The sequence below is a fragment of the Rana temporaria genome, chromosome 2 (genome assembly GCF_905171775.1).
Source record: "Rana temporaria chromosome 2, aRanTem1.1, whole genome shotgun sequence".
Taxonomy (NCBI): Eukaryota; Metazoa; Chordata; class Amphibia; order Anura; family Ranidae; genus Rana; species Rana temporaria.
Window position 1 is genome coordinate 182,524,029 of NC_053490.1, and position 12,056 is coordinate 182,536,084.

Sequence of the window (12,056 nt, forward strand, 5' to 3'; positions counted from 1 at the left end):
GGGACCAGCATCCTGTACTGTACACCAAGATAAGGAATGTACAGGCAAATCAAAATTCCTAATATCTTTATCGTACAGTGCAAGACACAGGACTTGTATTCATAGACCATGGGATGTACCTAAGCAATAAACTGGGGGGGAGGGGGCAACAGAACTGCCAACAGGCCCACAAGAAAACAAGGGTTAGCTGAAATTCCTCTTTAGGCATTCTGTACTTGCATTGCCTGCACCCTTTGCACACCTGCTGCAGTCCAGAGACATGCCTAGTGCTTGCAGGTATGGCAAAAACCTAGCACCCCCCTTCCTTTCTTCTCACATATAGTGTTTGATATCCAAATAGCCAGTCACTAACTCTAATGCCGCGTACACACAAAGTTTTTTGGGTTGTAAAAAGTGACATTTTTAATGGTCTAGAAAAAACACCTATTTTTTCAACCCGATCGTTAAAACAGCCTTGCCTACAAACGAACGTGAAAAAAAAAATGCTCTAGCAAAGCGTGGTGACGTACAACACGTATGACCGCACTATAAAGGGGAAGTTCCATTTGGATGGCGCCACCCTTGGGGCTGCTTTTGCTGATTTTGTGTTAGTAAAAGACGATTCGCGCTTTTCAGTCTGTTACAGTGTGATGAATGTGCTATCTCCATTACGAACGCTAGTTTTACCAGAACGAGCGCTCCCGTCTCATAACTTGCTTCTGAGCATGCACGTTTTTTTTCACGTCGTTAAAGCCCACACACACAACCATTTTTTACGACGTTAATAATGACAACACTAAAAACGTTGTGAAAAATTAGAGCATGTTCTAAATTTTTAATGTCCATTTTTTACATCATGAAAAATGCTCTGGAGCCCACACACGATCGTTTAAAAAAAAAAAAAAGTAATTTTTTACAACCCGAAAAATGGTTGTGTGTACGCGGCATAAGAACTGTCAGGAGTGGGGGTGGGAGCATGCAGTATGTTGCTCAGTACACAGGAGATTCTGGAGGCTTGGGTAGTAGATTGGTGAGAAGTAAAGTGCAATGAAGGAGAATACAGCAAGCTTACTGTGACTGCAATTACATGACCTGCTAAGTTACTATGGACAAAGAAAAAAGAACACTTACATGTTTGGTTATTCAAAATAGAGTGCAAGAAGCAACAATTCATGAGTCACATTCTTAAAGTGGATGTAAACCCTCTCCTATACCCAGTGAAGTGAATAGCCTCAGATGATACACAGAGATTAAACAAATCTCCATACATAAGTTTTACATTAATATCTGCTGTCTTCAGCTTTCCATATTCTTTAGAAAGTGAATATTGTGTTAGAGATTACTTCCCCTTTCAGCAGTGTGAGAGGAGTATTGGCATACACTATGACAGCTGATTGGAGGAAAGGAACACACAACCCCTCCACATAGGCAGAGGAAGAAACATGCAGAGCTGTGGGGTGAATAGATAAGCTCTCTGCTAATCTATTTATAGCAACCTCCCTGACACAAATTTTCAGCTGCTTTCATCTCCTGCGTCAGAGAGCTTGTCAGAAGTTATCATGCTGATAACAGAGGAACGGCACAGCAGAAAGACATGGGACTTAGGGCTTTGAAGAGAGATAAGTAAACACTACAGATAAATGCGCCCAGGTCAAATTTCATGAGATTAATTTAAAATGGTTAGATGTTTAAATATTGTTTTGTGAAAACTTTTCACGTTCATTTTACATTGCAATAAGCATATGCTAGTGTACTCTTGTAAAACACTGCCCATATGCAACGCAACAACTAGCAGCTATGATAACTTTCACTGTCATAAATAAAATAAAAAAAACATCACTAAGAAGACCTCATTAACACAGCCAATTACAGTTGTACACAGTAAAGAATCAGCATCAATCTGCAGAGGGAATCACATGTGTGTACAATCAGCTGTAGTAAAGAAGCCTGTTCAAATCAATAACAGGCTCTGGGGCTGTTTGCATGTAACCGCACCCTGAACAGAACAGCTATCACCCCCAGTTCACCCCAGTGCGGCTTGTCATGCGATTTGACAGTGCCAAATTGCATGACAAGTTGCACTACATTGCCAGCAATGGAACCGTTCATATCGCCTTATGAAAAAGGTTCCTGCGCTACTTTTTGATTTAATTGCGTCTATTGCATAAACTTCAGTTAAATAAAGTCGAAAGCTGCAATGAAATCATCAGTGCAAATCGCACTGATGTGCAGCTTTTAAATCGAGCTGAAGTAGCGCAATTTCAAAGCCGCACCGGTGTGAACGGGGATTTAAGGACAGATTAGTGGTCCTGCTCACAGGCAGTTTTCTTCCAGAGCTGATAATCTATCGTTAACCGCTTGTAACCTTTTGATGTCTGGTTACATGTGAACAGCCACAGACAGCTGCAGCACCAGTCATTGATTTGCACAGGCTTCCTGGCTGGTTGCACACACTTGCAATCCCTGCCACAGATTTACGTTGATTCTTGGTGTTCTGTGGCCCTAATCAGCTTTGTGAGTGAAGATTAAGTGCTTCTGGACCTACCCGTTTCAAACACAGTGTGCATTGCTACTATTGGCCATGTTTGCAAAGAGATTCAGATTTTGTAACAGTATGGATGTTTTTTATTTTCAAACCAAACATAACTAATCTAATTAAGTTTTTAAGCCATACACTGGTTTGCTGATCTGCCGTACAACATGCACGTTTCAGTAAACCTAAATGACGTGACAGTCAGGCCTCGTACACACGACAGAGTTTCTCGGCAGAATTCAGCGAGAAACTCGGTCAGAGCCGGATTCTGCCGAGAAACTCTGTCGTGTGTACACTTTCGGCCCGATGGAGCCGCCGAGGAACTCGTCGAGAAAATAGAGAACATGTTCTCTATTTTCTCGTTGTTCTATGGGAGCTCTCGGCCCGCCGAGCTCCTCGGCGGCTTCCGGGCTGAACTCGCCGAGGAACTCGACGTGTTTGGCACGTCGAGTTCCTCGGCCGTGTGTACGAGGCCTCAGGGACAATTTTTCAACGTTAAGAAAACACGAAAAACAAATATACCGACATGACTTAAAATGAATACAGCACATTGCAAAGAATATGATCATGGTGGACCCGGTGGTGGAGACTGCAGTTAAGGTTTGCTACAATAATCATAAACAGTAGAATTAAAATACTAGGTGGTTTTTAACTTTGAAGGCCTGAAAACTGCAGTTATTATAAAAACTATACAACAGTGTAAAGGTACACTAATTTCAGAATAGAATCTATTTTAGAATATCTGCTCTGCGCTGGCTCATGTTGTGGTATTCCAGTGACAGGTTTAATTTAAATAACTTTCTCTGAAGTACATATTAAAGTAATTGCAGCTGATAATAAGAGATTAAGTGCTTGTAGGAAAACATTGTACCGTAGAAAAAAATAATTTTAAACATCATAGAAAAATTCATAGAAAATACATAAGACATTGCGTAACACTCCATCTGCTCCCACTGTTTAGGCCAATGGTACTCAGAATCTTTGATGTATAAAATAACATACAAACATAGAAATAATACAAATGTAAACCTGGAAGATTTTTGAGGCAGTGCAAACTCTCAAGGCACTTGAGAATTATTATAACATACTGACAAGTAAGACATTACTAGATATCAGAGGTGTCACTGATGTCGCTCACTGTCACTAAACTGATAGCAGTGCTGGATGTATCGGCTTCACGGGCATCTGGAGAAGAGAAGGAAGTTACAGCAATTAATGTTACTGATCAGACAAAACTAAGCGTAATATTAATGTTTAACATACGTGATTGACAAAAAAACAGGCCCAGCTGTTACAGCAATGTGCCATAGACAGAAGATGGATGTTTGGAAAAAAATAAAAATAGTACCCCTCTTGCACAAAGAGTATATACATATTCATATAGGAAGATACTAACTTAGAAAATGTAACCTTGAAGTTTGTTGTAACCTACAGACAAAGATCCAGATTGTCTAATATTTCTGGTTACTTTCATATTCTGCTCAGACCTCATGGGGTCAAAAAGATGTGTTCAAATGTAATGTGAATACTGTGATTGGCATTTCACTGGATGTACACAAATCCAGAATAACTTCAATATTCAGATAAGACACATCCTGGACTAAAATTATACCACCAACATATGAAGCAATCAGTTTTGAAACCTTACATTAATTGGATGGATTGCAGACCTGGATATGGACACAAACGTTTAGGCTTGGGTATACAAGCTCCACTGAAACACTGAAGCAGAGTATGGTCATGTCAGGCGATTATAGTGAAACTTCAGTCATTTTTTCAACTTTCCATCTATTAAATCTTCTGCCCTTGTTGTTTTAACTTTGGATAGTAAAACATTTTTTTTTCCCTGCCAGTAAATACCTTGTACAGCCCACTTCCTGTTTATTGTCTGGTCATTAGCGTAGGCTTATGACATCATGACCAGCTCTCTCTCTCACTCTCATGAGAGTTTGCCAGAAATAGAGGGGGGGAGTCATAAGAGGGTCAATGAGAACTGCAGAGTGTCTGTGTAATCAGGCAGCAGCTTCAGCTGCCCACAGTTAAAATAGTTGCAGCCAGACTCAGCAGTGGAGGGAGAATTCTGCAGCATACTTGGCAAGTACAGAATCACAGTATATATAAAATAATATGCAAAGTGGTTGGAGGGAAGCTTCAGAATGGCAAAGATGTTTTTATTTGACTATGTGAGCAGGCTGCAGTTCCTCTTTAAGGTATTTCAAATGGCAGGCATAATTCAAATCTACCTTTGAAGGGGTTGTAAAGGTTTGTTTTTTATTTTCTAAATAGGTTCCTTTAAGCTAGTGCATTGTTGGTTCACTTCCCTTTTCCTTCGATTTCCGTTCTAAATGTTTTTTTTTTTCTTTGTCTGAATTTCTCACTTCCTGTTTCTCCTCTCCGGCTTGCACAAGAGGCAGACATAATCATTGCACACAACAGTGTGGCTATTTATGATCCTGTCCTGTTCTCTCTTCCCATTTGTTGATAGCTGCATTTTTTAAACCAAGTAACCAGTGTCTGATCATGCAGCAGGAGAGGAAGGATAAGAGTGGATTAGAAGTTCTCTATTACACACCTGGTTTTGGGCAAAGAATAAAAACAAAAAAGGTTTCTACAGAGAACTTCCCATTAAGGGCTCTTTCACACGTCCTGTCAGTTTCTTTTGTCCGCTCCGTCGGCTCAGCGGGGATCCCTGCTGAGCTCTCGGCGGATAGGGCGGTCCCCGCACACAGTGCAGGGACCGCCCTGTCTCAGCTTTGCTCTGCCCTATGGGGAACCGGATGCAGACGGACCGTCTGTCCGTCTGCATCAGTTCCGTTCCGCCGGACGGAAGAAAAATAGGGTTTTCTTCCGTCCGAAAACCGTATCCCGACGGACGCGGACGCTAGCGGATGCTCCATCCGCTAACGGACGCGTTCCCATAGGGATTCATTACAAGTCCGTTAACGGACTTGTAATGAACGGACAGGCGGAACGGACATGTGAAAGGGGCCTTAGGAATGACTGCATCACTTCCCTAAGATGGTTGCAAGTTTTTATCGCCTCCCACTAATGCCGATGAACAAACTAGTCAAGGTGGTATATGGATAATATGAAGTCTGGATAATACAAAATACAAGAGTGTTTCAGAATCTTTGTGTTAAAAAAAAAAAAAAAAAAAGATACTTTCACTTTGATATTTAACCCAATAAAATGCTTCAATGAAGGTATTAGCAAAACTGCTTAACCCCTTCCTGACCAGCTGCCAAAGTTTTTACCAAAAATATGTAGAATACATATCGGCCTAATCAATTGGGATATTTATTATAACAAAATATAAAATATATTGGGGTTTATTTACTACAGGCAAATCTACTTTGCACTCCAAGTGCACTTAGAAGTGGAGTCACTGTGGATCTGAGGGTGACATGCAAGGAAAATAAAAAACAGCATTTTCTTTTGTACATGATTCGATGATAGAAATCAGCAGAGCTTCCCCTCAGATCTACAGCGACTACATTTGCAGTGCACTTGTAGTGCAAAGTAGATTTTCCTTTAGTAAATAAACCCCATTGTATTTTTTTCAAAATTGTCGACCTTCTTTTGTTTATAGCGCAAAAAATAAAAAAAGCAGAGGTGATCAAATACCACCAAAAGAAAGCTCCATTTGTGGGAAAAAAAGAATGTAATTTTTTTTTGGGTTGGGTACAGTGTCGCGTTACAGTGTCAGTTAAAACGACGCACTGCTGTATCGCAAAAAATGCCCTGGTCATTGAGCAGCCAAATCTTCCAGGGCTGAAGTGGTTAAAGAACCTGTTAGGATGTATACTTCTATTGCTTATTTTCGGTCTTTAAAATCTCACATATATGCCCAAAGTTTTTATTGACAATCAGTTTCTAAAGTACTATTTGTTTCTATTATTAATTAGAATTTGTTTATGTGAGCTTCAGATGCTGAAGCAAATCAAAGACTGCATGCTAACAGGGGTTTTGTCAACTTGGTACATTCAGCCTGCTCACACTGCTGAATCAGCTGAGATTCGAACTGTCTATGGCCGGCTTTAGACCTGCTGCTATATTTACACAGCAACTCCCTGTTTTATCTTAAAGCAGGGCTAAAGTTCCACTGTAACAAACTCCAAGCAGGCAGGTTCTTTGTTGCAGAAGAGACATGCAATATACACCTACCCCTTTGCTCAATGTGTTCTCCGGCATGTAAACTGAGCTGTGAATGTGCAGGAGTGATGTAATCTCATACCGATCAATGAAGATGGGCAAAGACTGCCCCCCAGCTGAAGATGCCGGCACCGGTGAGGGACAGGGGCCTTTGATAGAAAGTAAGTTTAGCTCCATTTTTAAGAACCAAGAATTGCTGACGAGTAAGAGGAAGGTGTGCAGCAAAAGGGCAGATAGTCTGGATGTGCTATGCACATCATGCGTACTTTGATTATGTTTTTTTGGGCCTGTGCAGCACATCCGGTATCCTCAACAAGTTAAGCAAGCTTCTATGACATTTAGGCTTCAATCACATAAGGCCCCGTACACACGACCGAGTTTCTCGGCAGAATTCAGCCAGAAACTCGGTCGGAGCTGAATTCTGCCGAGAAACCCGGCCGTGTGTACACTTTCGGCCGAGGAAGCCGACGAGGACCTCGGGGAGGAAATAGAGAACATGTTCTCTATTTCCTCGTTGTTCAATGGGAAATTTCGGCTCGCCGAGATCCTCGGCGGCTTCATAAGGAACTCGACGGGCAAAACGATGTGTTTTGCCCGTCGAGTTCCTCGGACGTGTGTACGGGGCCTGAGTGTTTAGAAGAAGCACTGCCACAGTCACAGATTCTCTGTAAGTCTTGGGAGGTGGAGAGGAATCCTTCTGAAGCTGTCTCTACTACTCCTAATTGTGACTTTACTAAAACTGCGGCATAATGTCTTTAGAGCAGAGTATAGCAAGATTATCAAAATACAGAGTACTGGTCACTGAAGTTCTTATGGGGGTTGAATCTACGGGTAACTGATTTGAAACCATGTGAAAACAGAGTTTAAATATGTTGAATTAGCGAAGGAAATTTCTCTGAAGAATCAAAGTACACATAAAATATAATGTGACCATCTTTATGAGTAAACTAAAATATGAGAATGACTGAGAATATTTATTTCAGTAAATACCTGCTTTGTAAAGTTTTGTAACACCAGCAGCATTTTTAGCAGAAGCTGTTGGAACCTCTTTTCTGTGAACTGTGGCCTCCTGACGTTTTTGTACAGAACGTGGCACTTCATAAGGTTCCTCCTCCAAAGACGAACTGTCAAATTCAGTGTCATCAAGGTCAGTAAGCTAACAAGAAAAGATATTAATTTAAAAAACAAAATCACTTTGAGACCTAAATCACAGGGATATGTTTAGAAAACAGATAACGTGACTTTCACCAAATATTTACTGCAGGTAAAACACTGCACACATTTTAAATGACAGTGAATCCAACTGCAGTAAATTTTTGATGAAAGTCACATTTATTCCTTTTTTATATATCCCCCATAGAGTTCAATGGTTCAACCAACACTATTATATCTGTGTCAATAGTTGTACCTCACCATACAAGTATAATATGTTGTTCTCTGCAATATTACTCCACTCCAGAAAATTACTAGTACCGTATTTGCCGGCGTATAAGACAATAAAAAATAAAAGACACCACTGTATAACCCATACTTTTTAGAACTTTCAGATGTTATATTTAGGAATTATTTGACCAAATAAACAAAATGTATGCTTGCTAGATAAATGTAATACACACAAAATACTCTTACAGAGCAGAATACATTTTATATTTTATATTCCTGCTAACCAAAAAAAAAAGCACATATCTCATTTTCACTGCTATCTGTGTGAGGGTACAGCAGTTATCACATGACCAAGAACAAGGCAGATAGGCCATAGCGGCAAGATCTGAGCTGTTTAATGACACCAAAAATTGCACCAAAATATAATGCATTTTTATAACAGGTATAGATATTTTTTCAAGAAGTATATTTTGGTAGGAATTAAGTGGCTAAATGCCCAATGAGTAAAAAGTCTGATTTTTGAGAAAAGTCAGATTTTTTTGTTTATTCTTAATTGCCTACCTTTAGATCCATAACTGGGTCTTTTTTCACAAATGCTTGGGGTACATCACCACGTGGTTTAAGATCAGCAGAACCTGTTGAATGCAGGCCTAGTTCTTTTACTTGTGTTGCTAAAAGAGATTAGAAATACTTTTAAGGTTAAGTGAAGCTTATTAAAAAATACAGATATTAAAAATATTCATTGGATATATTTTAAAGCAGAAAGTAAAAAAATAAATAAAAATGTAGTCTTTTTTTTGTTTATAGCGCAAAAAATAAAAACTCCAGTGGTGATCAAATACCCAAAATAAAGTGCTAGTGTCGCCCTACCTCCAATGGAAGCACAACTCAGCGCTCAGGAAATTGCAATTGAGATAATTACCACAGACTAAAAGATAAAATTCTAAACAAAGAGCAGCTGCTTAAAATACAAAAATAACTACAAAAAAACAATTAAAAGGATAGAAAAATGAAACTTTTGATAGTCCCAAAGTTCGATGTGTTACTGTAGCAGCGCTACTTTCAAACCACAGCTTAAAAAGACTTCTATATGACACATATAGGAAAGCAATAATGGTGCAGGCGGACAGAAGGTCAGAAAAGTTCCTTATATAGTGCGCCTTTCGCCAAGGGGGGACGATCACCACGTGGGGGGATTTTACTCCCCTTTTGGGGATGCACTCACCACAATGTAAACAAAGAGAAGCCTGGAATATTTATCCACCTTTGTCCTGAAAACTGCACTCTCCACCGGTTGGTAAACTTGCTCGCTTATAAGTCTCATTTCAGTCAGGTGACAGAGGAGGTGATAAAACGGCGCTGACAGGCGGAGAGTCCGCCCACATTGTGTAAGTCCATGCTGGAACTTGAAGTGCTCTTGTGGCCGGTTGGGTACAGAAAGAAATGTCACCTGACTGAAATGAGACTTATAAGCAAGCAAGTTTACCAACCGGTGGAGAGTGCAGTTTTCAGGACAAAGGTGGATAAATATTCCAGGCTTCTCTTTGTTTACATTGTGGTGAGTGCATCCCCAAAAGGGTAGTAAAATCCCCACACGTGGTGATTGTCCCCCCTTGGTGAAAGGAGCACTATATAAGGAACTTTTCTGACCTTCTGTCCGCCTGCACCATTATTGCTTTCCTATATGTGTCATATAGAAGTCTTTCAAGCGGTGGTTTGAAAGTAGCGCTGCTACAGTAACACATCGAACTTTGGGACTATCAAAAGTTTCATTTTTCTATCCTTTTTACTGTTTGTTTTGGTGATCAAATACCACCAAAAGAAATCTTTATTTGTGGGAATAAAAATACATAAATATAATTTGTCTACAGCATTGAATGAAATATATGTTTCAGGGTTCTAACTAATTATCTAATAAAAAATAATGCAGATTTTTTTCATGTGAGAAAAGTGTCAGAATTGGTTTGGACAGCTACTGGTTATTAATTCAAGGTATTAATAACATTGTGCAGCTAGTGCTGAAGTATAGTGTCAGCTGGATTACCTACTACTGATGGTATTAGTATTTCTTACCTCTAACTGGTTTGGGTGGAGCTTGGAATAGGCCATTGCTTCTACAGGCTGGCTGAGGCTTAACTTCTTCCAACAAACTCCCATCTGATTCACTTTCATTGGCCACAAACCCAATATTGTTTTTACTATTAGTTCTCAAAGAGTCAGGATTTTTGTAAGATGACAAAGGTATGTCGTTAGATTCAGACTCATCGTTGGAACTGAATGGAGATGTTCTGAAATTACATATTAAAGGATATTGTTAAAATCGATGAATATGTTAGAATATGTAAAAGTAAAAAGATTTTTCCAAATTGCTTCTAAATGAACTTTCAGCTAAATGTATTGTAGATGCATAAAAAAAAAAAAGGGGGATTTTTGTACTCACCATAAAATCCTTTTCAGGAAGTATTCACCTTCGGATTATATTGCCACCTACAGGTGGATTGGACACTGGCAAAAAAAATCTTGTTTGGCTGTACTTCTCCTATGGATCACAGGAATGCAGTTCATTTGGCACTCCTGTGACCCGTTTTAAGCCGAGAGAGGGCTAAAGTCCGCTCTCTGTTTACATCACAGAGTCGGTCCAGGTTCGGGCATCATTACGACCATGGATTTGGCATCTGCCCAACACCCTGCTCAGCCTTTCAGCGAGCCGCTGAGAGCCTGAGCTGGCCACTCCCACCCCCTCCACAGCCCAGTGACCTAGTGAGCGCGGTGGTACAGAGCAGAGAGCCACTGCAGCTTTGTGTTCACAGAGCTGTGAGAACCGGGTGATCGGCTATGTTGGATTGCTCGGTTCTTAGTGTTAAAGGTTCTGGGGGACAGATGCTGCATTAGACCGATGAGGGGTGGGCAACGCAATAACATAACCAACATGTCAAACAGAAAGAACTCCACTGCAAAGCCGCCTGCAAGACCTTTCACCCAAAACTGCCATCCACCGAGGCATAAACATCTACTTTGTAGAACTTAGTACACATGTGAAGAGAAGACCAGGTTTTTCTCTCTATCTTCCCCCCACTCCCCCAGCCAACCTTCTGAGAGGGGACCCACCCAAGCTTTAATCATTGGAATTCGCTTTTTACAACATATGCCCACACCGATAATATGAAACCACATGACTCTCCCTTGCACACGTATAAAAGAACATGCTGATCCATTCCCCTTAACACTTTTTTATCCCAATCTACCTTTGTTTCCCCAGTGTTCTGGACCCATTCTTTGGTTATATTTACTGGTTATACTATTGCAGGGCTCAAAATTTCAAGTCCTGAGCTACTATTCAGGTCTCAAGGCGTACTCGCCACCAATTGCCCCGCCCAGCCCCTATGTCCTTCCCCCTAATCCCGCCCCTAGACACGCCCTCATAAATTATCTCATGAAATGACACTTAAATGTTTTATGCAGAATTAAGTTATAAAAATAAGTATTAACAACAACTTTATCCGTGCCCAAAAATGCAGCCTGCCTATGTCTAACAATGCAGCATGTGTCCCCAGTGCAGCCACGAGTCACTAGTGCAGCCACGGGTCCCCAATGCAGCCACGGGTCCCCAATGCAGCAAAATGTCCCCATTGCAGCCAGTGTCCCCATTGCAGCCAGTGTCCCAATTGCAGCCAGTGTCCCCAATGCAGCAAAATGTCCACAGTGGAGCCTGTGTCCCCATTGCAACAAAATGTTCCCAGTGGAGCCTGTATCCCCATTGCAGCCAGCGTCCCCATTGCAGCCAGCGTCCCCATTGCAGCCAGCGTCCCCATTGCAGCCAGTGTCCCCATTGCAGCCTATCTGTGCTGGGTAAGAGAGAGGAGAGGAGCCGGAGCCGCCGCCTCCTGGTTGTTCAAAGCGCGGGGAACATAACAGCTTTCAATTCTATAGCTGTGTTCCCCACCGCGAGCCGTCATATACAGCCCCTCCCCCCTTGTCCGGGAAACTTTGATAGACAGATCACCTGTCC

At 41.1% G+C, this 12,056-nt stretch overlaps 1 protein-coding gene across 2 annotated transcripts in view; it reads right to left on the minus strand.

Annotated features, from left to right (window-relative positions):
* Positions 1-2,992: 2,992 nt before the first annotated feature.
* The window catches only part of DZIP1 (DAZ interacting zinc finger protein 1), an 85,862-nt gene continuing 76,798 nt past the window's right edge, over positions 2,993-12,056 (minus strand). For both annotated transcript variants that reach the window (XM_040336102.1, XM_040336101.1), the window contains exons 14-17: positions 10,121-10,335; positions 8,609-8,718; positions 7,655-7,820; positions 2,993-3,697 (exon numbers count right to left, since the gene is read on the minus strand). In XM_040336102.1, the coding sequence (XP_040192036.1) occupies positions 3,618-3,697; positions 7,655-7,820; positions 8,609-8,718; positions 10,121-10,335 (571 nt within the window). In that variant the 3' untranslated portion in view covers positions 2,993-3,617. The remainder of the gene's footprint in view (positions 3,698-7,654; positions 7,821-8,608; positions 8,719-10,120; positions 10,336-12,056) is intronic.